This window comes from Mus musculus, chromosome 8 (assembly GCF_000001635.26).
Source record: "Mus musculus strain C57BL/6J chromosome 8, GRCm38.p6 C57BL/6J".
In the NCBI taxonomy this organism is placed as follows: Eukaryota; Metazoa; Chordata; class Mammalia; order Rodentia; family Muridae; genus Mus; species Mus musculus.
The window spans coordinates 120,128,454-120,154,596 of NC_000074.6; the positions used below are offsets into that span (position 1 = coordinate 120,128,454).

At 50.6% G+C, this 26,143-nt stretch overlaps 1 protein-coding gene across 5 annotated transcripts in view; it reads left to right on the forward strand.

Annotated features, from left to right (window-relative positions):
• Positions 1-26,143, forward strand: part of 6430548M08Rik (RIKEN cDNA 6430548M08 gene) — a 51,156-nt gene that overhangs the window by 14,302 nt on the left and 10,711 nt on the right. For 2 of the 5 annotated variants that reach the window (NM_172286.4, NM_001163761.1), the window contains exons 2-8: positions 16,750-17,210; positions 20,839-20,938; positions 21,631-21,704; positions 22,858-22,928; positions 23,986-24,181; positions 24,978-25,018; positions 25,469-25,547. In NM_172286.4, coding sequence (NP_758490.3) covers positions 16,882-17,210; positions 20,839-20,938; positions 21,631-21,704; positions 22,858-22,928; positions 23,986-24,181; positions 24,978-25,018; positions 25,469-25,547 — 890 coding nt within the window. In that variant the 5' untranslated portion in view covers positions 16,750-16,881. Of the gene's footprint in view, positions 1-16,256; positions 16,332-16,475; positions 16,621-16,749; positions 17,211-20,838; positions 20,939-21,630; positions 21,705-22,857; positions 22,929-23,985; positions 24,182-24,977; positions 25,019-25,468; positions 26,122-26,143 lie in introns of those variants that run through there. The other 3 variants (XM_006530934.3, NM_001163760.1, NM_001163762.1) reach the window with 3 other exon arrangements.

Genomic DNA, 26,143 nt, shown 5'->3' on the forward strand with positions numbered 1-26,143 from the left:
TTCGGAAGAGCAGTCGGGTGCTCTTACCCACTGAGCCATCTCACCAGCCCCCTTTTTTTTTTTTTTTTTTTTTTTTTCTCTCTGCCTTTTGTGAAATGTCTCACAGATAGAATCAGGCTCACTGAGGCGTTTGTGCCCGGTGTCTAGAGTGAGGGCATGCCCAGTTGTCCGCCTGGCCACTGGGCAGTGGAACCTTTCAGTTTCTAGCTCTTGGCATGCACACTTCTGAGCAGATGCGTGAATGTGATATTCCCCTCAGAGCAGTGCACTCCTCGGACCGGAGTGCGCTTACCAGGCTCTGCCATCACTGTGTTTAGCTCTACAAGATAAATAAGCAGGCTTCCCATGCAGAGAGATCCCCAGAGATGTGTACAGATGATTTGTTCTGTGGGGTAAGCACATCCATCATGCTTCTCAGATAGGGCCATGAACAAAACAGAAGAGAGAAAACATTAATCCTTGTGGCTGTAGAAACAGCTCAGTGGTTAAGAGCATCTGGTGCTTTACAGAGGACTGCAGTTCAGTTCCCAGCACCCGTGTGGGGCAGCTCACACCCACCTGTCACTCCAGTTCCAAGGAATCTGATGCCCTCTTCTGGTCTCCAAAGGCACCTGCACACACACATAGTACACATGTAGACCACACAGAGAGACAGAGAGAGAGACAGAGAGACAGACAGACACAGAGCCACACAGAGAGAGGGACAGAGACAGAATGGATGAATGTAATTCTGCAGAGGTGAAGTCTGGCACAGGACACAGCAACCTGATGCCCAAGGCCACCATCCATCCAGAGAGGTGAGTGACTTGATGCCCAAGGCAAGGATGGTAAGAGGGAAATGACTTTCTCTAAAGTCTGCTCACTGCACACCAGGGCTGTTTCTTTTCCCCTCTTTGGATTTTTGGAAACAGGGTCTCACATCCTTAGACTCAGCATGTGGCTGAGGATGCCCTTGAACTTCTGATCTCCCTGCCTGTACCTCCCAAGTGCTAACCATAGGCATGCGCCACTGTATGATACTTCCATCTGGATACCTGTGCTTTCATGCTCCTTGACATGTCCTCCCTGACTGTTGGATTGTATGCGTGTGATGCGTGTATGGCGTGTGTGTGTGTGTGTGTGTGTAAGGGGGTGTGAAATGGAGTCTCTCAAATTAGTCAGCTTTTGGCTCTGTGGGCTTTGTTCTTTGTCGGCCATAGCTTCAGGGTTTTTTCCCTCTCTGTTTCATGCTGCCTTCCCTTGCAGCACACACACATTGGACCCTTTGATGCTGTCCCTTGGCTGCAGGCAGGCTCAGCTCATTTCCTTGTCTTCTCTGTTGCTGGGTCAGGTGCTCGCTGACCTTTTGGTGTTCACTGAGTCTGCTGTGTTGCCCTGTTCTGCTGCCAAGCCTCTCCAGTGAGCTTTTTATTCTCCATTCTACAAGTTCTGTTTGATTTCCCTTTATCTTCTTCTCCCCCTGAGACTTTTAAGTTTTTCCTTCTGGACCACCCTGCTTTGCTTCCTGGAGTAGTTTTTACTAATCGCCATTCAGAACCCTCTGTCAGCTGATTCCAGTCGTGGTGCCCTTTCAGGTGGCCTGAGCACTCTCACTCCTAAGGACTTGCCTGGTTCTTTGTGTGCTGGATAATTTTGGATTAACCCTGGGTGTTCCCTGTGTCAATTTCTAAGACTCTGAGTGAGTCGTGTTTAAGACTCTCAGGGAGTGTTGGTATCTTGGCTTCAGCAGACATTAGGCCAGCATATCACCTTTCTCACTTTGAGGCCATTATTAAATAAAATAAAAGCTATTGAGACACAAGACTGGGTCCTGGCACAGTGGATCTGATAACCAACATGGCTATCAAGTGCCGTCGAATGGGTAGCAGAGACAGTATGTTTATGTTGGATCTCTCAAGCAGATGGAAGAGTATGTCAAACAGGAATTTTACTCCTGACATTTCAGGTTCATGTTTTCAGACTGCGGTTGACTGAGGGCAACAAGGACAGCACAGATAAAGGGAGGCCTCTGAGCTGTCCTCTCCTCTGCTGTCCTTCAGCCCCACAGTCAGGGCCTTAGCAGGCTTCCGTGTGCTTTCCTGTCTTTGCGTTTACTTGCTTGTCCCAGTAGACCTAGAGGGGAAACAGTGGGCTTTCCACCCAGTTAGACTTTTCTTTTTGTTTGTTTGGTTTTTTTTTTTTTTTTTTTTTTTTGAGACAGGGTTTCTCTGTATAGCTCTGGCTGTCCTGGACCTCACTCTGTAGATCAGGCTGGCCTCGAACTCAGAAATCCACCTGCCTCTACCTCCTGAGAGCTGGGATTAAAGGCATGTGCCACCACGCCCAGGCCATTTAGACTTTTCTAACTGAAAGGGGGCTTTCCTCCCTCAGGGATGAGGGACCTGGACACAGGCTGTCTATGAGGAATGGCCTGGGGACTGGACCACTGGAGAGAAGAAGATAGAGACAAGGCGGCAGGGACACCTTGGGGATCTGGCTCTCGGTCTGGAAAGCAAGTCACCTTACTTCTTCCCCAAGCCAGGACTGGGTGGCTAGACCCATCTCTCCCTCATGCTTCTTCCAGGTATTGCACTATATTTAGTCCAGGATGAGGACAGCAGGGGCAGAAATGACAGCCTCCTGCCACTCTGGTGGTAGTCACATATTGATCTCTTCTCTCACCTATCGGCCAGCATTAGATTTTCAGAGGTACCAGTCTGCATTCTCTGCGGTTATCAGAGCCACATTTGTGGTGAGGCAGGTGACCAGGCACTTGCCCAGATGGACAGGGATCCTAGAAGCCCCAGCCTCACGGCGTGGAGCAGAGAACCCGGGCTGAATAAAGAAAAGGGATGTCATTGCATGTCTGGCCAGGAACCGTGTGGCTTATGTGGGGAAAGAGGAACAGGGTAGATGGTTGGACAAAGCTAAGTGCTGTGCTGCTGCTCAGGGGCTCTCTGCAGTCCTCTGTGAGTCAGCTGGTTTTGTCTTCAGTGAGTGAGCAGCCTTCTGGGCTAAGCTAGTGAGTGACAGCAAAGGAGTCCTAAACCCCGTGGCACCAATGAGATACGATGGCAGATCTCATGTGAGGGTCCAAGTCAAGCACGGGCACACAGAAATACTGTGTACAGTTAGTTACCTTTGGGCAGTTCATGTAAGGCACATATGGAACATGTACATATTCCAAGGCATCACATATCTCAGGTCAGCCACAGGCAGCCTACATTAGACAGTTTCAGGAGGAGATGTCGGGAAAGGCTTCTGAGAGTGGAGGCTTGAACGCAAGGTGGTGGGTGTTTGCATCCAGATGGTCACTGTGCATGTGGCCTCCTGTGCAGAGGCCAATCTAGCTCTATAAAGAAACCAGTACCTCACCATCACTGGAGAAGGTGAGGCAGGTGGTTTCCAGGCCAACGTAAGCTGCAGAGTGAGATCCTGTCTCAACAATAGCAATAATGAAAGTTCTCAGTGTGCTTGTACCTGCCTGCGCTCTTTCATCCTTTGTTTGTTTTTTACTTTTTAATTTTCAAAAAGCAAAGCTAAAGTTGGGTGTGATGATTCACATTTATATTCTCTATGAGGTAAAAGGAAAGATAGTTCCTTTGAGGTTGGCCTGAGATATGTACTGAGTAGCTAGGCCCACCTTGATTACAAAGTGAAATCTCACTTTAAAACAAAAAATAGTAGACACCCAAGAAACGACCAAAAACAAGGGCTGGGCATGTAGCTCAGTGGGTAGAATGCTTGCCCAGCAGGTTCAAAGCCCTGGGGTCAGCTCCCAGCACCACATAAACTGAGTGTGGTGGGACATATCTATATTCCCAGCATTCCAGAGGTGGAGACAGTAAGTTCAAAAGTTCAAGGTCATCCTGGGCTGCATAGTGAGCTTAAGTCTAGCCTGAGCTACATAAAACCCTATCTCAAGATGGGGGCCCGAATTTTATTGCAATAATGATTCTCACTGGATTAAAAAAAAATGCTCTGAAGGACTGTGTTCAGTCCCTTACGACACCTAGCATTAAGATGCTGCTGAGTAGTAGCTCTTGGACAGGCCGCCTCCATCACCCATTTGATCCCTACGGCAACCTACAAAGGCAGCCAGGCTTCCCAGGGGCCATAGTCCCCTTTGAGCCCTTTGAGTTCTGGTCTTGTTTTCATTGAACATAACATTTTCCTCAATGCCCTGCTGTCAGTGTTGCCCTCAGATTTCAGTGAAGTGACAGAATTAATGTAAGAATATTTACACAGCATTTTTATTGCACCCTTTGGTTGTTTTCCCATCTTTGTTGCACGTTTAGGTTATTGCCCTAAAATAGACCAAGCAGATAGGCGCGATGACATGAGGGGGTCAGAGGATACCAGTGACCTGCAGAAGGCCCCCAGGTAGAACACTGTCAGCTTGAGATTTCTGCATGTGGTGGAGCAGGCTTCCACATAGCTAGGGATTTAGCCAGAGGGAGAGGCAAACTAGGAGAGGGAGACAGGCTTGAAGGTCAGGGAGGGAGACAGGCTTGAAGATGAGGAGAGGGAGACAAGCTTGAAGATGAGGAGAGGGAGATAGAATTGAAGGTCAGGGAGGGAGACAGGCTTGAAGATCAGGGAGGGAGACAGGCTTGAATATCAGGGAGGGAGACAGGCTTGAAGATGAGGAGAGGGAGATAGACTTGAAGGTCAGGGAGGGAGACAGGCTTGAAGATCAGGGAGGGAGACAGGCTTGAAGGTCAGGGAGGGAGACAGGCTCGAAGGCCAGGGTGTACAGTACTGAAGTGGTGAAGGTTCAGAGTTGCTCAAGTACCTGCCTGAGGTTGCTTCTGAATCATGACAGCATCTCTGCCTTTGTCCCTGGCGAGCTGTGTGGGCAGCTCTGACAGAGATGACAGGTGTCCTGAGGAGGCGGAGGTGGACACTAGTGGCCTTTCCACAGAGGACATGGGGCAGTCTGCCAGGGCTTCCTGCCTCTAGGACAGTAGCTTGATCTCTCCTCCCACGGGACACAGATGTCCTCTACATGTGCGCAGCTTTATGCTTGGCCCTCCTGTGCCAGAAGACAGCACTGAACCTGAAGAGAAGGAACCATCTCTCGCTCCCATCGTGCCCTCCAGTGGGCTTTTTGGGAAGGCATACTTTTATATCCCATGGGAGGAAGCATGTCTCCACCTGGTGATGGCCTGCTCTTTTCTCCATACCAAAAGGCAGACACTGTTTATATATTTTGCCAAATTAACCCAAAAGCAAGGAAAGTCAAGCCAGTCAGCCTGACTGCATCCAACTGTCCTAGCTGTTGGTTTGTCCTGTTAAAAAACCCTGGCTGGACAGGCATGGTGCCACACACCTTTAATCCCTGCACTCAGAAGGCAGAGAGAGACAGGGAGATCTGCGTTCAAGGCCAGCCTGGTCTACATAGCAAACTCCAGGCTACCTAGAGATACCCAGCAAAAGACCCTGTCTCAAGCCAACAGACCTTGCAGAGGCAGGACTGACCAGTGACTGAGATCAAACTGAAGCATGTGGTTACTGTGGAAACACTGGCGTGAAGGAATGATGACAATCAGAGACCAGTGGACTTGCCTGAGATAATAGAACCATCACCTCGTGAGTTTTGAGTGACACACAGGGCCCCGGAGTTCAGACTTGGAGGAGCTATTGCTTGTAATCATGATTCGCATCCCCCACTTCATGGCCACTTGGGCTGCTAGCCTTTTAGATCATTCTAGATGTTGGCTGTAGGGTGGTGTTTATTGTAGAACTTTCCATGGTAGCAAAATCAAGGAAGAAGGAGGAAGGAGCCTGTCTCAGTCATGGCTTGCCCCCAGCCTGGTTCATCTAGGTATAGACCAGCTGCTGTTCATGGAGAATATCACCTCTCATTTTCTCCCCCTCAATTAGGGACCAACAGTCAGTCCTTTCTTTCCCATTTTCTTCTTCCCAGAGATGTTAAACTTGGCATCCCTTTGCATGTAACATGATGAGGGTTACAAAGGAGTTTCACAGAGAAACATCTCAGAGGGAAACAACAGGCACCCCTCCCTGTTGAAACCTTCCTGTTGGCTTTCCTGGCAAGAAGACCCAATGTTCAGGGCCATACTGTTCAATGGGCCTTACCCTGTTTGAACCCTACAAGCCATGAAGAGCAGTCCAGCCCCTCACAGATGGAAGGCCATGGTCCCATCTCCAAATAGTTGTTCCCAACCATGAAATCCACTTCCTCTCTGATGTTCCTGTGGCAGCTCAGCATGGCGTCATTTCAATGCCTTCTGTTGCCAGTGGCTCTCTACTTTATTCTTTCATCCTTTTTTAAAGTCTTGCAAATGTATCAAATTAAGATACCTTTGAGGCCTGGAGAGATGGCTCAGTGATTAAGTGTACTGACTTATCTTCTGAAGGCCCTGAGTTCAAATCCCACAACCACATGGTGGCTCACAACCATCTGTAATGGGATCTGATGCCCTCTTCTGGCACGTCCGAAGACAGCTACAGTGTACTTGTGTATAATAATAAATAAATCTTTGGGCCAGAGCAAGCAGGGACTGAGTGAGTGGGGCCAACTGGAGTGAGCAGGGGTCCTTAAAAAAAAAATCAATTCCCAACAACTACCTGAAGGCTCACAACTATCTGTACAGCCACAGTGTACTCATATACATAAAATAAATAAATAAATCTTTTTTTTTTAAGATGCCTTTGAAAATCCACTGTTCTGTATAAGTAGATGGCTCCAGGGTCACTCTGGCCTCAGGGTTGAAGTTAACAATGTGTGCAGGGCCAATAGCCAGGGCCATGGCTATTCACAGTGTCGCTGTGGAAAGAGCTAGTTGCTCCTTCCAGGGTGTTCTGAGCATTCTCAGCACAAGCAGCATTGTTACCTGGCTTTCCACCAGAGGTTTGCCAGCGCCTCTCAGGACCACTCTAGCTTGTGTGGCGGTTGCCCCGACACATGGGTTGACAGTAGTTGTGTCGTCACACTGAGTACCTTTCAGCACAGCATTTCTTCATGGGAAGACGCATGCCTTGGCTGTTCTGCCCTTGTAGGACTCTCTCGGCAGTGTGGCTGGGATTGGTATGCTTTATTTATTTCTACTCAAGAAATAAGCGAATTCTTGTCACCACACTGTGACAGCCACTTCATAATGGGTCTGTGGTGATGTAATTGCACATTAAATAAAGTAAAGGATGTATCTGTTTTAGAGGTCCTTTTTATGAGAATGAGATATGGTATCGTGACTCCCTTGATCACAGCATTAAATGTTAGTGCTGCTGTCCTATCATGAGTTTGCTATGTTCTAAGCCTGACATGCGTTTCTGTGGTAATGGGCCGTGGTGTATGTGTAGACAGCACACTCACACCGTCAGCTACCTTTCCCAGATCTTGCTACTCCTCCTCCTTTGTACTCACCGCCCATCCTTGATGTGACTTCTTCTGAGATTCTATGCTTCTCCACCCCTTGCCTGAGAGGAAGAGATGCATCACGTGACCCACCAGTGGTCAGCTCTGGCCTCCTGACTAGCTGTGGTCACAGTTCCATGCCAACCTTAACTGGCCTCTGAGAACAGCTACTACTGCTCTGCAGCCTAGCCCTGCCTGCTCCCCCATCTCCTCCATCGTGTCCAGCTCTTGTGCTGGTACCACACCCTAGGTGGTCCTGTACATGCTTCCGGTTCATGACCCTCACCCACTTCTAGATGCTCCCTGGAGTTGCAGCCATGTTCCACCTCCAGCCTTGTACTCAGGGACCATGGCTGTGCTGTGGCGAGTGGCATGTCAGTCCTCAGTTCAGATCCAGGACCCTAAATGAAGACCCTGAACTGGCTAACTTCTTACACGGCATGTTGTGGTTCTCTCACAAGGCTACTTCTTAGCACTCCCCTGGTCAGTCTCTAGTTTAGCCCAAGACCATGACACGGTTGCTCACAAGGTCACTCCGCAGTGGCAGCACTTGGTAACGCTGTTTCAGGCCCACCTGTGGGTAGTGTCACAGCCTAGATGTTATTCTCTCTCTGTCTTCTCTTACCACAAAGTGACCCAGCCTGTTGATGCTATTCATGGAGATCTTGTCTTGTGCTCTTGGCCTCTCCTCAGCCTCCCTTCCCCAAGCCCATTCACAGCGACAGCCTCTTTGTCTTCTTGCTTCACTATGTAGATCATTGCATTGTCCCCATTACCAGCAGTGTGCCTTTGGAGGCTGGGACTGAGGGAGAGATGCTAAGAGTTGCTTCCTCTATCCTCCTCCACATAGGAGTGTCCCCTACAGATGTGTAAGGTGCTGTTGATGTCTGGGGACATGGCCAAATTTCCACTTACTTTCACAGCCTTGTGGCAGCTCCTTCCCTAGCAACTGCAACACCGCTCCTGTTTTGGCTACCACCTTCCTGAGCTGGCACTGGAAACACTCTGAGAACGCCAGCATGAGACATCTGGCACCTGATGGGAGGCTCACAAAATGCCGTGCATGTCTTCGCCTAGCGGCAGTCTCCAGCCAGGCAGATTCCCATTCCAAAGGCGCGGGACTGGGTGCCTGCTGCTTTCTAGACTCATTTAAAGGCACATTTTTGTCTCTGCCTTGTTAGAGATTTTGTTATTGGGACAGCCAGTGTCTCTGCACAGGGAGGGAGGGAGGGAGGGAGGGAGGGAGGGAGGGAGGGAGGGAGGGAGGGAGGGAGGGAGGGAAGCAGGGGGCTCAGCAGGTACTTGGAGAAAGTAACTGTGGGTGCCTCTGGCAGGACAAGAGTCTCATAGCACACCATGTGTCACCTTTGGTTTGGCCACCAAGAAACTCAACTCATCTGTCACTTAAGGGCAGTAGTGGGTTTATGTGATTCTACAAGTCGGTAAATTACCCTGGAACCATATTAACTGGGTTTAACTCTATAAACAGCTACCTGTGCACCACTGCCCCTAAAAGAACACTGATAATATTCTCTATGGCTTGACATACTTACACTCATGGGAAGAACTTCTCTTTCCTAACATAGCCAGCTACCACTTGCCACCTCAACTAGGCCTAGGTCCCTGCCTGGTTGCACAGTCTCTTATTCTCAGTGAGGAGCAGATTGGTTGGTGAGGATCTTTGGGACTGTTGTTACGTCTCCCAGGAGGACCAAGGCAGCTGAGGTGCCTATTTAGCATGGCAAAGCAAATGAATGCCTACTGCCAGGTTCTCTGAGCATCATCAGTCCCTACTTGTTACATGGCCCTCCTGGCTGGCATACCTGCCTCCTACCCTAAACTCCTCCAGCCCAGAGGCTGAGAAGAGCTGCCTTTCCCCATCTGCTCTTCTCTACATAAGCCAACCATTTCCGTTACTCTGCTCTCTTTAGGTCTCCTGGCAGCTGCACCTGGTTCCTGGTTCCTTCCTCTCTCTTCTTCCTTCCCCTCCCCTCTCCTCACACGGATCAGGGTCACATCCACTCTGGACTCTCCCAGATGTCCCTGCTTCTGGCTATGCTCTCCCTTTTATCTGCAGTAAACCTTCTCCTCCACCACACCTAGGAGCAGTCATGTCCTTTCCTTTTTCCTTTTTCTTTCTTTCTTTTTTTTTTTTTTTTTTAAATTAAAGTTGAACTCATCAGCTTGGCAAAGTTGAAGGTCTTCTTTTGGTCTTAAAGTAGGTGGCTTGTTTCTGAACTTCTCCAGTGGCTGCCACCTGGTTGGGGTACTGGCCTCCAGGGCTTTGTCAGGGACTGTGTCAGGGCACCATGTCACAGCCTTCTGAGGTTCTTGTTAGGTTGGGACGGGTGTAAGGGGAGGCTGTGGGAGTATATGTCCAGAAAGCCCAGAGGGAGTCACGGGAAGCAGTGCTGCAGCAGACCGACTGGGTGTGTGTATGGGTGGGCTGAGGTCTTGTGAGCCTCGTGATAATTTCCACTTTCCTCCACTGTGCTTGCACTGGTGTGCTGCTGTGCAGGGTATCTCAACTGCGTTCTGACGTTGTGATAGAATAGCAGACAAAAGCAATGTAGTGCAGTTACAGCCCATCGCAGCGGGGAAACCGAGGCAACAGGAACTTAAGGCACCTAAGAGACAGAAATGAGCGAACGCTGGTGCTCAGCTCACGTCCTGCTTTTCATTTCATCTGACACCTCAGCCCAGGGAATGGCGCCGCCCACCTCAGTGGGCATTCTCGTGGGCAACTCCTACATTTGTATCCAGACCACCATAGTCAATTCCCAGCCAGGCACCATGCAGGGCACCAGAGCACACTGAGCAGACAGGACCACTGGTGTGTTTGCAGCTGTTATGAGAGAAACAGCCACTACCTGGAGGCAGAAGATTCAGTTGTCTTCTAGTGTTGAAAGGGACAGATGATGGGTACAGGCCAGAAGGAACAAGCAGCGGGAGAGGGCAAATGGCCTTCCTGCTTCCCGGCCCTCTGTAGTGTGTTTAAGGAAGGCAATGGAAGTCTTAAGAGTCTCCAGAGCTTGAGTGACCAATAGGAGGAAGCAGCTTTAACAGGCCACTATAGAAGCCTGTTAGACCCCAGCCCAGTTGGAAAGGGATTTGTGATGGTCCCTGCTGGATGTGGGGCAGTCAGGGCCCAACTTCCACACTGCCTCAGGTCTCAGTAGCCTTTTTTCTGGTACCCTGAGGGTACAAGAAATACCCAGATATCTACACCTGACAGGTATTTTATGTAGTAACATTTGTCTTCCTTCCTTATTGCTACCGGAACAAATGACTATGTACTTAGTGGCTTTAAAACAGCTCACATTTACTGCTTTATTGCTGTGAAGGTTAGAAGTTCTCAGCTGGTTTATTGGGATAGTCAAGGTGCTGGAAAGAGCCCTTCTCACAGGGAAATGCAGGGAAAATGCGCTTCCCTGAGTCCTTCTCAAGGCTGCAGGGAAAATGTGCTTCCCTGCTCCCCAGCTTCCCCAAGTCCTTGGCTTTCAGTTTTTCTTTATCACCAACCCAGCAGCCCAGTGTCATCTCCTTTTCTGACTCTGACCACCCTTATTCCTAAGGCCCCCGGTGATGACATCATGCTATCTTCATATCCCAGGACCACGATGCAACCTTGCCAGCCCCATTCTGCCTCCACTTTTGGCAGTTTTGAGACAAGAGACAAAGCAACTGTTGTGCTGTGTGTCCTGTTCAGGCAAGGGCTGGGCCACAGGGAAACTAGAGCATGCATGTACACACACATACACTGCATGCACATATACCTTTTGTGCTCAGAGTTGCTTTCTAGGGAAATCCCAGCTCTCACTATGGTGGTGTTGGAGAAATCAGAGTTTGAACAAGGCTCCGGGGATGTGGCCAAATGTGATAGCAGGCAATCTTGTCATAGTTCCTCCTAAAGCTGGGAAGGCTGATGCACAGGTGGGGCTGGGAGGGACCCAAGGAGGAAGTTATCATGCCCTCCCTACCCTTGAAATGGTGATACCATGGCTGCCTACCAGGGCCTACCTGTTTGGCTCTGCCACCCTGGCCTGCACTTACCTTTCCCCCAAACTTCCTATGGCCCACCCAGGCCTTCAGTAGATAGGAAGGCTTCTCTGGTCTGCTTTTCCAGTGAGCAGCTGCCCAGCGACTACAAGGACCTCCTAGGCCATGGTCACCTTAGCACTTGTGTGTGGTACTGGCTTCTGGGGGCCAGATCTCCTTACCAGACCTAGCAGAGAAAATCTCAGTAGTCTTATATGTGTGTATACCTGTTCATGTTCTTGTGTGTGTGTGTGTGTGTGTGTGTGTGTGTGTGTGAAGTCAGAAGTCAATGTCAGATGTCTTCCTCAATTGTTAGGTCCAAAGGATGCTCCATTTCCCTTAGACAAAAGCCAGTGTTTCTCAGGAACTCGTAAAGCCTGTTCCTCTCTACCAAAAGGAGATATTCCCCTTATCACTGGTAGAAGGGACACATGGATATCTGTGGTGCCTTTTAAGCATAGCAAACCACAGCTGGCCTCCAGGATCTCTTAGTATCACTAAAAAGTGCCTATTACACATTTCAGATCCTGCCTCCCCTCCTCTCCTCCCTTAAATGTCCCAGCTACTCATTCTTCTTATGACCCTACTATTTTGGCTGGACCTCCCTCTCTCTGACTTCATCGTTCCCTCCCACCCCTCCCTCACTCTCTCTGTCTCTCTACTCTGCTTCCCTCATAGCCAGGTCCAGTCTGCTGGCCCTGTTCAGGCTACAGCTTTATCTCTCTGTTCTCGACTCTTTCTCTGGCTGGCCTCTCTGTCATATCTACAATAAAAACCTTCCTCTTATCTATAGCATGGAGCAGTCACATCCTCAGCTTATACAGCCTGTGCCTGATTTTTTGAACTAGAATCTCTCACAGAGCCTGGGCCTGCAGATCTGAGTAGGCTGCCTGGCCAGGGGGGCTGCAGGATCCCTCCTATTTTCCCCTCCTTAGTGTTGAGATTGCAGGTGCTCCTTGGTGCACATGGCTGCTTGTTTGTGTTAACACAGGGTCAGAGATCCGACACAGCCCTTGTGCTTGTGTGGCAAGCACTTTACTGACTCTTGTACTTTGTGAGCACACAGAAGCAGACACTCCAGCTCCTGCTCTTGGCTATACCTCCTGCTCCTTGTACAGTGGCTGATTCACGGTGAACAATCAGGGAGTTTGTGGCATGAAGGAATCTCAGCTGAATGAGGAAATCACAGCTACTTGGCAGCACCTTGAACATGAACCATGAAAGTGTGGGGAGGCGGGTAGCTTTCCTGGAAGCCTGAGGATGTCTGCATTGTGGAGCAGAGTCCTGAAACAAAAATCTGGGGTCTTAGACTGGCTACCACCAGGGCCTCTTGGAGCCTCTTCCTATAGATCCACAGATTTAGGGCCCACAAGGTGCTTTGAAATGAATTTAAACTCATTGCCACCATTGAAAAACTGGAAGATTTCATCATGCCTTGAAATCTCTAAGAACTCTGCTATTACTGGATCTGTGCTCCTGAATAGAAGACCCTGGCTGGCTCAAAGCAGAGACAGTCAGTTCTATGTCCTCAGGCCATCCGAGATCCTCCTCTGAGGTTGTTGTGAGAGCTACAGAGACCAATACCTTGTCTCACTGGGAAATGTATAGCTGTGTTTCCTTCCTGAGGAGGGGACTAGGAGCTCATGCCCAGGTCCTATGGCAACTGCCATCTCACCACAGCATCTCAATTCTGTAAGGAGGGTTGGTCACCTCACCAGGGCATCCTGGCTCTGTATGCAAGGTTGCCCGGCTGGCCTGTTCCTCTGAGAGAGATTAGGCCATGATGCTGAGTATCCTCAGGGGAAAGGACACTAAACAAGCTGTGCACTCAAGGCCAAGGACCAGCATCTGGCCCCTTTGTCCCTGGCCTGTGTTTTTGTCACCATCTGTGGTAGTTTGAATGAAAATGGCCACCACAGGCTCATAGGGAGTGGTGCTATTTGAAAGGATTAGGACATGTGGCCTTGTTGGAAGAAGTATGTCATTGGGGATGGTGGGCTTTGAGATTTCAAATGCTCAAGCTAGGCTCTCAGTGTCTCTCTGCCTGTGGATCAAGATGTAGGACTCTCAGCTCCTCTCCAGCACCGTGGCTCCCTGCATGCTGCCATGCTTCCTGTCAGGCTGATAATGGGCTAAACCTCAAGCCCCAATTAAATGCTTTCCTTTTTAAAGAGTTGCTGTGGTCATTGTGCATCTTCACAGCAATAGAAAAATGACTAAGACATCATTCTGAACTCACAGAGGCAGAGGCAGTTCTGGGCTTCTTGGAAAGGGTGACTTATTCACCTTGCCAGCCCCATGAGTCCAGGGCTGGATCAGAAAGAGCCTCAAATCAGTCTTGTCTTGCCTTCTGTGATGTCAGGCCCATGCGGCTCTTCTCGTCTCTTAAACTGGCTTCTTCTTTGACTCACAAGTCACTGGTATGATAGTGGGCTGAGGGAGGGACCTGGACTTAGTGCCATCCTGTTACCAGTGCTGAGTGTGTCTCCAGTCCACTGTTATATCCCAGAGTCCCCAGTGTCCCAGTAGAGATGGTACACAGTAGGATATTTTCTGTGACTATCAACACTGTCCTCACTGCCTCAGACACTGGCTGCTATGATGTCCATGTTATAATTATTTTACTAGCTGTGTGTAGAAGCCTGTCTGTCAGGGTCACAGTATTTTTTTTTTCCTGTGTGTCTTAGTCAGGATTTCTATTCCTGCACAAACATCATGACCAAGAAGCAAGTTGGGGAGGAAAGGGTTTATTCAGCTTACACTTCCACATTGCTGTTCATCACCAAGGAAGTCAGGACTGGAACTCAAGCAGGTCAGGAAGCAGGAGCTGATGCAGAGGCCATGGAGGGATGTTCTTTACTGGCTTGCTTCCCCTGGCTTGCTCAGCTTGCTCTCTTATAGAACCAAGACTACCAGCCCAGAGATGGTCCCACAAACAAGGGGCCTTTCCCCCTTGATCACTAATTGAGAAAATGCCTTACAGTTGGATCTCATGGAGGCACTTCCCCAACTGAAGCTCCTTTCTCTGTGATAACTCCAGCCTGTGTCAAGTTGACACAAAACCAGCCAGTACAGTGTGTAACTGAACCCTTTTCTTAGAATAAATTTCAAGCGTTCAAATTCTTGACAGACATAGAATTTCTGAAGTTGCATCTGCCCTCATTGCCAGTGAACCGGAGAATGTCAGTTTAACTAGACCTTTGGTAGGGTTTGCACTGTAGTAGTTTTTTGTTTGTTTGTTTGTTTGTTTGGTTAGTTGGTTGGTTTGGACAGGGTTTTCCTGTGTAGCCCTGGCTGTCCTGGAACTCACTCTGTAAACCAGACTGACCTAGAACTCAGAGATCCACCTGCCTCTGCCTCCTGAGTGCTGGGATTAAAGGCATGCTCGATTGCAGTTTTTAAATGTACCTTGGTGCATAAATGGTCTAATTTGTGTGTTTTAATTTTTTTTTTTTTTGAGACAGGGTCAAATGTAGTGGCCTCAAACTCACTTTTTATCTGAGCATGGCCTTGAACTCTGGATCTTTGCATCTCTACCTGGAATTACAGGCATGAGCCACCACACCTGGAAATTTTACGTGTTTCTTTGCGGTGATTAATATGGCTTGAGACTTGTCTGGGCATTTAGTGGCTGGGCTTCTTGTGTGTTCATCTGAGTGGTTTGTGTTTTGTGAGAATCGGGGTTTTTACTTAGAGTGGAATGAATCTACAATGTGGTAGGATTAACAGTGTCCCTGACCTAGTCACTGCAGATGGTTTCCTTGTATGGTCTCCATGGGTAGCTACAAGCATGTGGTCATGTGTGTGGCTTTCTGTTCTTTGGAGAGTAATAATGCAGTGCCACATGGCCCTTCCACATTGAACCCAGTCTCACTGTCTCACGCAGGGAGACCTTCCCAGAAAGCAAGGCCGTACGTAGGTAGCAGATGTTACTGGGAGAGGGAATCCTAGTGCCCCCCTTTACCCTATTCTCTCTGAGCGTCCACTCACTGCCTTCTGACCTGTGGGCCCTTGCTACTGTCCTGGCCTAGACAAGATGTCAGAGCCAAGGTTGGTGAGCTGCTTCTGCCCCAAGGAAGGCTTTGTGGACTCTCCTGCACGTGTACCGCTGCCCCTGTGCATGTGCGCCGAGGATGGTGGCCAGAGCCAGCTGTTCTATCTTTCTGACTCAGAGAATCTAAAAATATTTTGGGCTGGGTGTTTGGAGGGAATCTATGATCAACCTGTGAGTGTTAAGCTCTCAGGAGTCAGTGTGTGTGGGTTTGGACTGCACTTCCCCCAGTAGAACAACAGAAGCGGTACAGATGGTGGTCCTGCCCCTGCAGTCGCCTCCTGGGGATCTTCTCTGATAGGCCCGAGGAAGGATGAAGATGCTCCCTCTACCCCCCTAGCATGGCTGTCCTGGGTCTTTGCCATTTGGCTGCTGCTCCTTAGTGCTGATAAGCATGGCTTCCAGAATAGCGAATACGTTCTGAACCGGTACCAGAGTCTGAGTTTGGAAGCTGAAGTCTCCATCACAGCCCGGGTCTGTGTGCCCTGCATCCCATGCTCTCTCAGCAGCGTGAGCTTGTTCCCACTGAAGTGTGCTCATTCACACACCAGATGCTCAGTAAGAGTCCGCACTTGCTCATACACGAGTCTAGATGAAAGGCTAGTGCAGGGTCAGCAGGGACCATAATTAATTTTGAATTGCTATGGAGAGAGGCCTCTCCAGAGGTGGACACGTGAGTGAGTTTGGCCTTCAGGGTGAACAGGATTCTGCAGTGGGGATAGGGAGGGAGGGAGGGAAAGGGGGAAGAAAGAGAGGAACAAAGGAGGAGGGAGAGGAGGAGGGACTGCAGTGATCAAAGCACAGGAGGTGACTTGCCATTGATATCCAGGTGGCTGCAGCACAGGGGACCACGCAGAGACTGAGAAGCAGCAAGAAGCTTGGGTAGGCTCCAGGTCTGGAGGAAGACTGACAAGGAGCTGGGGGTTGGGGGAGAGGAGGATGGCTCAGCAGGGTGCCACTTCTGCAGCTACATAGGCCAGCGAGCCAGCAGGAGTCTGTAGCTGGTCCTTAGCTCTGCTTCCCTTGGCTGGAGCAGGTAGAGGTGTGGTGTGCTGCTTAGCAGGGAGGGATCCTGATGCTGGCGTCCCTGGACTCCTTCAGTTAGTGTGCCCGTGTCATGCTTCTGCATAGCAGCAAAGGGGACATGGCTGTTGGCATCCCGGACTCTGAGGTACAGAGATTATCATCTGTGTAGGAAAAGTGTGAGTCACGCTTCCCTCAAGTCTATTTGTGCTCAGTGGCTTTCCTCGGGGAACTGTCCTTCTCATAGTGACAGTGTTTATGTCTGTTTCCATTGCAGACGCCACAGGGCCTCTGAGCTGCAAGAGACTTCGGCCGTGGTGGCCAGGCGCTCCCCACACATTGTATACGCTTGCAGCTTCAGGAAGCTGCTCCTCAGGCTGTGCCCATCCTGTTTGGCAGCCCAGCTACCATGGAGGCCCCAGAAGTCCCTGTGGGCTCCCTGATTGACTTTGAGACTGAACCACCTACCTCCCCTCCTTTGGAAGCAGCACCGTCAACGCTCCAGGACCCAGATGGCTCCCTGGGTGATGGTGCATCTGAGAGTGAGACCACCGAGTCCGCAGACAGTGAGAACGACATGGGCGAGTCACCTTCACACCCATCCTGGGACCAGGACCGACGCTCTTCCTCCAATGAGTCCTTCTCCTCCAATCAGAGTGCTGATTCCGCCCCAGATGAGGAGACCCTGGCACTTCGAGAGTTTATGCGCAGCTACGTAGAGAAGATCTTCTCTGGAGGGTAGGTCCTCTGTGGGACTCTGTGGGGTGGAGGCTAGGCCCTCTGTGGGATGAACAGACTCTGTGAATGGAAGGTAGACCCTTTGTGAGAAGAAGGGTGGACCCTCTTTGGGATGGGGGTTAAGCCTTCTTTGGGGTGCAGAGTAGGCCTTTTAAGGACACTAGTCTGCTACCTACTATAGACTACAGTGGCTCTTCACTGCCTATAAAGTCACACTGGGAGGTTTTAAAGAGTTCCCACTCCTGGAGAGTAGGGGTTTTAGTTCAGTGGTTTGTCTTAGTTAGGGCTTGTATTGCTGTGAAGAGACACCATGACTACAGCAATTCTTATAATGAAAAACATGTAATTGGGGCTGGCTTGCAGTTTCAGAGGTTCAGTCCATTATCATCATGGTGAAAACATGGTGGCACACAGGCAGACTTGGTGCTGAAGAAGAAGCTAAGAGTTCTACATCTTAATCTTCAGGTAGCAGAAGGAAGATAGTGAGACATACTGGACATAGACACCCCCACAGTCACACACTTCAACTCCAAGGCCACACCCACCCAACAAGGCCACACCTACCCCAACAAGGCCACACCCCTTAGTAATTGCCTCTCCCTGTGGGAGTCACTCTAGAGGCCATTTTTATTCAAACTACTGAAGTGGTAGAGTGCTTCCTTCACAAGCTCAAGGCCCCATTGTTTGGTCCTTAGCTCTGGAAAACAACAACAAAACCGATAGTTTCCAGTCCTGGACTCCACCTTGGACCAACTAATGCCCATTACCTGGAGCAGCAGATCATGTCCCTACTGTCCAGGACTGTCCGGAAGGCAGCATACTGATAGCTCATAGGCGGGATGCCAGCGCCAAGGGTGGCCACAGAGGGCACGGTCCTCAGCCTGGCCAGACCTATGCTCCCTGCTTATTATCCAAGTCAGCCCTGGAACTCAGTCTCAGAGTAGCCAGTTCACCCACATCCTCTTAGTCTCCTTGCTTGACTCCATTTCATGGCCTCATGGGGACCAAGGAACCAGATGGGCAACTGTCCTCCATGGTGTCTTCAGTAACCTATAAGGTATGGCTGTACCCCTGTTCCTACTTAGACAGAAGATGCTGTGGAGAAACAAATGATACGTTCTGTAAGGAGCTTACATAGTCATTCCAGAATTTTCTCTGAGCATTCTTTTTTTTTTTTTCCCTGAGAGTATTGAGGATTGTCTCATGCGGGAAGTGGGTGCAGCTGCAGGCCCTGTTGGTATCCATGTTGTTCGTGTCTCAGCAGGCAGTGAGGACTGTGGAGACCAGCAACAGTCTCAGTTACTTTTCTGTTGTTGTGAAGAGACACCATAGTCAAGGCAACTTACAAAACAGAACATTGACTTGGGGCATATAGTTTCATGGGATGACCATCATGGCGGGGAGCATGGCAGCGATCAGTCAGGCATGGCACTAGATCACTAGTTGAGCATTTTCATCCTGGTACATATAAACAAGGCAGAGAGAGCTACCTGAGAATGGTGTGGGCTTTTGAACCCAAAGCCCACCCCCCAGTGACATACCTTCTCTAACACACACTATGCATTTAAATATTTTAGCCTAAGGGGGCCATAGGCATCCGTGCTAGGCAAGTGCCTTACTGCTGAGCTACGCACAGCCCCTCTGCCTTCGTGTGTGTGTGTGTGTGTGTGTGCAACTGTACATGCCTATAATGGCTTACTGCTGAGCTACGCACAGCCCCTCTGCCTTCGTGTGTGTGTGTGTGTGTGTGTGTGTGTGTGCAACTGTACATGCCTATAATGGTTCACGGGCCAGAAGCTAATGTCAAGTATCTTTCCTATTCACTCTGCACCTCTTTGAGAGAGGGTCTCTTCTGAGCCTGAGGAAGTCTAGCTGACCAGTGAGCCCTCAAGATGCTCCTGTCCCTGTCCTCAGCACTGGAGTGACAGGTATATGGTTGCACATCCAGCTTTTATGTCGGCTGTCCTGGAACTCACTCTGTAGATCAGGCTGGCCTCGAACTCAGAAATTCGCCTGCCTCTGCCTCCTGAGTGCTAGGTATGCGGCACTACACCCGGCTGTAGTTCTTTTTTAATTAAGAGTCCGTGGGTTGGTTCATTTGCTCTGTGTATGTGTATGTGTGTGTGTGTGTGTGTGTGTGTGTGTGTGTGTGTGTGTGTGACTTTCAGGGGTCAGTTCTCACTTCTGCCTTGTTGAGGCAGGCTCTCTTGTTATGCTGCTGTGTGGCTCACTACAGACTAGCTGGCCCATCACAGCCAGCTTTTACATGGCTTCCAGGGATCAGCTCAAGTCATCGTGTTTGCATGGTAGAACCTTTAAAGTAGGGGCACCAACAGCAAAGGCCCAGAAAGCAGATGCCTGGGGTTAGACTACAGCCTGAGCAGAGCATCTCTGCTGTAGCGCTGCCTGTCCTCGGCACTGTTAAGTGGTACCTCAGCTGGGACAGGGAGGTAGGTGGCAGCCCAGACTCAAAGGGTTCCAGGTCTAGTCACTGATCTGTTAGCAGCTACACAGCTCACCAGAACTTAGATTCATTATGGGCCAGCTACATCAGCATCTCCTGAGCTGGTGGAAATGCAGAGCTCGAGGCACCGTAGCTCCTCTGGGTGTGCTCCTGGATTCTATCAAGCCCGTTCTTTTTTTTTTTTTTTTTTTTGGTTTTTCAAGACAGGGTTTCTCTGTGTAGCCCTCACTGTCCTGGAACTCACTCTGTAGACCAGGCTGGCCTTGAACTCAGAAATCTGCCTGCCCCTGCCTCCCGAGTGCTGGGATTAAAGGCGTGTGCCACCATGCCTGGTATCAAGCCCATTCTTATGGGGACAGTCTGCCCACAGCTATAGTCCCGAGGATCCTGGTTTACAGTGTGATTGTCCACTTTCATTCAAACAAGACAAATGTTGACCTGTAGCTGTGGCTGTGGCTCTTCTGGCAAAGTTACTTGCCCTGTGTGCATGAGCCCAAAGTGCATTTAACCCTGAGCAGTGCAGAAAGCAAGCTTGGTGGCATAGAATTGTAACCCCAGCACTTGGGAGGTGGAGGTAGGAGGTTGCAGAGATCAAGGTCACCATTGGCCACATAGCAAATTTAAGATAAAGAAATATATATGTAAATATATTACTATTATATTTTATATATTTATGATATTTTAGACATTATGTTTTATATTATAATACATATAATATGCTATATATTCGTATATAATGTATCAATTAGAATATGTTAATGTTTATATATAATATTTCATGTATAATTAATATTATTGTCTAGTGACAAACCAATAAGTACAAATTATATAAGCTCAAGCTCTCTGCCTCATTGTCATCTGTAAATTTGAGGGAAATGTTTGCCTATCCACAGAGAAGTAAGGGCTCTTAGGGCCTGTGCCCTCATCAGGGCGCAGATCACCTGAGCAGGAGGCCTGCTGGCAGAGCCATGGGTGGAATTCCCACTGGGTAGGCCCCATTCGACGCTCAAGCCATATCTGGACCTTGAAGTCAGGCTCCTGGTTTCAGAAATAAATGCAAGACACTGTTCCCTGGAAGGCGCTGAGAGTTGGGGACACACCCCACTGTCCTCCATCCCCTCCTAGAGGACCTGGGTCCATGTTTTTGTTCTGCCCTTCCTCCAGGGAGGACTTGGACCAGGAAGAGAAAGCCAAGTTTGGGGAGTACTGCAGCGGAGAAGACGGGAAAGGCCGGGAATGGTTCGCACGCTTTGTGAGCGCACAGGTGAGGTGGGGGTGGGGGTGGTGGTGGTGGATGGTGGCCAACAACCTGGTCAGCACCACTGTGGTGAAGAGAGAGGAGGGTGCAAGCCAGAAAGAGGTCAAACACAGCTGGGGAAGGATATAAAGACCTTCCCCTGACTGGAAGCTCTCCTTTGAAAGGAGTAGGGACTGTGGCAAGACCGCCCCACAAATTTATTTTCCAAAGGCAAGCATGCGGGCTGTGTCCACGCATGTTTTTATGAAATAACCTCTAGCATTCAATTTTTGCGAAAGATAATATAGTCAGAATTGTGAAAGCCAGGCAAAACCAAAAGTATGGAGAGACCTGGGGAAAGAATCACGCCTTGTATGCCTTGCATGTTTCTATGTAGGGGTGTAGTCTTCGGAGAGAAATTAGAAAATACAGGGAAAAGGGATTAACAAACTCAGGAATAGCAATGTTGTCATTTGGGGTCCTGTCTCTCCATACTTCTCCCCGTGGGGGAGCTGGATGTGAAGTTTCTTTATGAAATCCTGTGAGGATGGCATAGAGGAGTACCTCTGGGCTCCAGTGCAGAGGGCCCCGGAGAACTCCTGTGCCCTGTCCAGGGTGCTGGTCAAGGGGAGGTGGCCATTGGGGCCCTTCCAAGTGCATGGAGACATGCAGAGTGACAAGTCCCACCGACACTGACCGGCCTGGTTCTTTCTGCACAGCGCTGCAAGTCCAAGTGTGTGTCGGAGCCAACCTTCTACCGCCTGGTGCAGTCCTTCGCGGTAGTGCTGTTTGAGTGAGTAATAGCCTCTCCACAGCCTCTTGCAGCTGTCCCTTCCACCTTTCCCACCCCTGGCGAGCCAGCTGTGAGTAATGGCCACACAGCTGTCATCCACTCAGGGCTGGAATCCGTGACCACCACCTTCCGGGAGCCCACTACTCGGCTCCCTCCTGCCTCAATGGGAGATGACATCATTCTGTTTGCCCTTCTCATTCACAGTATAGCATCTGTAACTGGACTAGTAGAACTTCCTTTTTTTTTGGTTTTTCGAGACAGGGTTTCTCTGTGTAGCCCTGGCTGTCCTGGAACTCATTCTGTAGACCAGGCTGGCCTCAAACTCAGAAATCCGCCTGCCTCTGCCCCTCAAATGCTTGGATTAAAGATGTGTGCCACCACTCCTGGCTCAAACTTCCTCTTTTTAAAGCATCCTTCTCTCCTTGTGTTTGCTGAGTTGGATGGCTGTGTGAATATCCATTACTATTTGGCTGTAATCTTTAGTGTGTTGCAGGACAGTAAAATGGCCCCTTTCAGAGTAAGAGTGGCGCTCGGTATGCCAGTCTTGCGTGCACTAGTTTGCTTTGATTTTCAATAATCGATGTGACTAGGGAAAGCAGTGGCCTGGGGTCTTAGGAGTCATACATATTCTTTCCCCACACAACCAGTCTGAGCCTGGGGATACCCTGTGGTTCATGTTCTTACAGCCCCCCAGGAGGCTCCGGTGAGGGACAGCACTGAACATCCTGATGAACCCTGAGAAACAGGAGCAATGGCCAATGGTCCACATCAGTGGTGCGGGACCAAGGCCTGAGATGACTTCCAGTCCTGCCCCAGCTGGGGTACAATGGGCTGAGCTTCCTGGACCTTGATTTGATCTTAATGTGAAAGCGAGCAGGCTGAGGGCCACAAACATCCACCCACACCTAGAACCAGGCCATGCCCCTGCAGTGGCTTTCCTGACCACTGTTCCGGTCATCGCTGTGTGTGGCAGCATTTGGTACTGAGGCTTCCCAAGCGTTTGGTCCTGCTTCGGTAACCTGCAGGGGTGCCGGGCCCGTGGCAGCACATCAGCACCACATGCCTTTAATCCCAGCACATGGGAAGCAGGGGCAGTGAATCTCTGGGAGTTGGGCAGTGGGGCTCTAGCCAGCCAATCTTGTTCACATCCCAGATGCCACCAGATGGACGACTTCGGGCCTGCCAAGAACCTCATGACCATGTGCTTCACTTACTACCATCTGGGTGAGTACGACTGACCAGAGCAGCCACCCTGGGAAAGGAGCTGGGAGCCGGGAACACAGCAGGAGGGAAGCTTCCTTTATTAACAGCAGGTGCTGTGTGGCTTCCAGAGAGAAGGAGCTGATATTGGGAGGAGGACAGCAGGCATGAGACTCCCGGTGTGGGAGGAAATGTGGGATGCACTTGGGGTCAGGGCATGGCTGTCCACACTGCAAAGGAAATGACAGGAGGCAGGAATGCTACATGTGGGGACTCAGCTTTCTGCTCCAGCAAAGCACAATTCAGAGCAGGCTATCCTGGGAAGAGTCCGGGGTAGCTGGGGATAACTGAGCAAAGGTACAGAGCCTAGGGGTCTCTTTTGGCTCATGGTGTTGAAAGGACCAGTGTGCAGGAGTTATAGGGTGTCTTGTGCTGAGCCCTGCAGCCAGCCAAAAGAGACCAGTTCAACTCTTCAGGGAGGGTGCTGGACCCTCCCTATGGAGGCCTGGGCATGGGTAATCGAGTAGTCCCTAACAGCCCGCTTCTGCACGTGCTCCAGGTCTCCTGCTCCCAGCATCCCCAAATGGCCCAATTGCTATAGATCATGGCAGGCTGTTTGCTTGACTGGCTACCATCAAATCAAATAGAAAGCTTTATCCTATTCGCCCAGTCGGAGTCCATCGGCGTTTCCTTTGTGGTGTTACTTCCACTCACTGCCCTAAGGAAGGAATTCTGGTCTCTCAGACCTGCTGTGTGGCTCTCAGTGTAGATTTCTCTTCTTCCCAGATGCCAGCTCCTTCTGGCTACCTCTGCCCTCCCACCTGGCTCTTGCCCACTTCTCTGTGTAGTCTGTGCTTACTGAACACTCCGGAGAGGCCCGGCCTTCCCTTCTGGGGGAGCTTGCTAAGCCAGCTGCTTCTGACCACCTACCCTGTTGAGGAGACTGAGGGCAGCACCTCCTGTCCTGCAGTCCCTGGGAAGCACCTTCAGGCGCTCTCTCTCTCTCTCTCTCTCTCTCTCTCTCTCTCTCTCTCATCTGAGCTGCAGACTGCTTCTTACTCCATTTCTCCCCACTTTCAAGGCAAGCCCCAGCTGCCCCCGACAGAGCCCAGGGAGAAGCCAGCAGGCAGTATTGACTCCTACCTGAAGTCAGCCAACAGCTGGCTGGCAGAGAAGAAGGACATTGCCGAGCGGCTGCTGAAGAACACAGAGAACATGAAAGGCTTTTTCGGGGGGCTGGAGACCAAGCTGAAAGGACCGCTGGTCAGGAAAAATGAGTGAGTGTGCCCCAGCCTGAGCTTACTATATGGGAGGAGCGTGTGGCTTACCTAGTCCTGGCCCTGCAGCTGTTCTTGAGTCACACAGCTGCCAGCCCAGCACGACTCTGCACCCCAGAGCTTCCACATGCTGTCCACTCATTGACAGGCGGGGTCCAGGAACCATGTTTCCTGGGCTGCCAGGAGCCTGTGGCTTTGTTGTTTGGCAACAGGAAGTTGAACACTCTGTCCCTCCTTCCTCCTGCCACTGCCGGGAGAGTTAATGTGAGCAAAGCCAGGAAAGCCCTGGGCGCAATGTCTCCGGGAGAGGCTGCTCTTGCAACAGATGATGGTTGTTGTTTTGTGTGAGACAAGGTCTCTATGTGGCTCGGGCTGTCCTAGAGTTTTCTCTGTAGACCAGCCTGGCCTTGAGCCTCCGAGTGCTGGGATTAAAGTCATGAGCCACTAGACCGGGCCCCAGAGAGCTCTTAAGATGGGTGCATTGGTCACAGGGGGGCTGAAGCTGAGACATCTTAAGGAGAGGGCACAACAGTACAAGGACAACCATCCAGGGACCTGCACCGCTTAAGGCTTGGCTATAGCCAGGGTATGCCACCTGTCCCTCCATGTCCACACAGTAGGCCCACAGAAAATGGTACCAGGCAATCTCAGCACCACAGGCCTCAGTCCCCAGCCTGCCAATTGCCACTGTGTCACTGACCCCCAGCTTCTCCTCAGAGGAGTTGCACAGAGAATGGGGCAGCATCTGCATGTGAGGGCCTGGGCTCCTTCTTACTGCTGTGGTCTCTCCCTCCAGGGAAGATGAGAACAAACCTAAGGACAGACAGACGAAGACTGGTAAGAACACAGCTCTCTGGGCTGCCTAGGGGGTGGGGCCTGTAGCAAGGGGGAACCTGGGGCTGATGCCTGGGATTAAGGAGTGCCCAAAGGAAGGCAGAGTCTACCTCTCGGGCCTCTTAACCAAGACGCACCATCCAGGCCTCAAACTGGCTCACCATTAGCCAGCAACAAGAGCAAGCAAGTAGCAAAAGAAAGGGCTTTGCTGCCTTTCTAAGCAGACTAAGGAAATACGAAATCCCTAACCGCAGGGGAGTTCAACCAGAGGGAGGGTGCCACTTCAGGGTTCACATAGGGAAAAAGCCCTAATCTAAGGCTGCAGAAAGCTTCGTGGAGTTTGGACAGTGTAACGTGATGACTTTGTGGAGAAGCAGAGCGAGCTGAGGGTCTGTAGGATCTGCCCGTGGGGAGCCCAGCCCAGGCCGCCCTCAGATCTCCTTATTCCTGCAGTGACCATGATCAGCCCTGAGGATGAGCAGAAGGGGGAGAAGGTTTACCTGTACACGCACCTGAGGCAGCAGCCCATCTGGTAAGGCCCATGGACACTCTGCCCATCCCACCCGGCGCAGCGGCTGCCCAGTCCCTCAGCTGCCCGTGTCTCCAGCAAGGACGGTGGCCGTCCTCACCTCCAGGGTAGCCACGGCAAGATGATAGATGCCAGCAAGTGTTCGTAGGGATGTGAAGACATCTGACTCTCCATGGGGACCATTGTGGAAATGCCTGGCAGCTCCCCAGGGGCTAACCGAGTGGCCGTGTGAGCAGCCGTTCCATTGTGGGTCCATGCACGTAGCACACGGAAGTCAGAATGGAGCTCGTAACACACTGGTCAGAACAGGCCCAAACCGACAAGGCCAGTGGGCTCTAGCATAAGCATGATGTGGTCTGTCCATGTTGTGAACTGTGGAGCAAGCCTGCATACAGATCACTGCACAGTGGCAAGAGCAGGCAGCCACAGAGGAGCCCGAGTCATCCGATCCTGTTTGTGCTGCAGCTGAGAAGCAGCAGTGGTGACCCACTGGTTCCTTATGGGGCCGCGGAACTGCTCTGGGCTTGACCGTGGGGGGAGCTGCACAACCGAATGCACTTAAGAATCACTGAATCGCAATCCGTGGTTATTTCTTCATT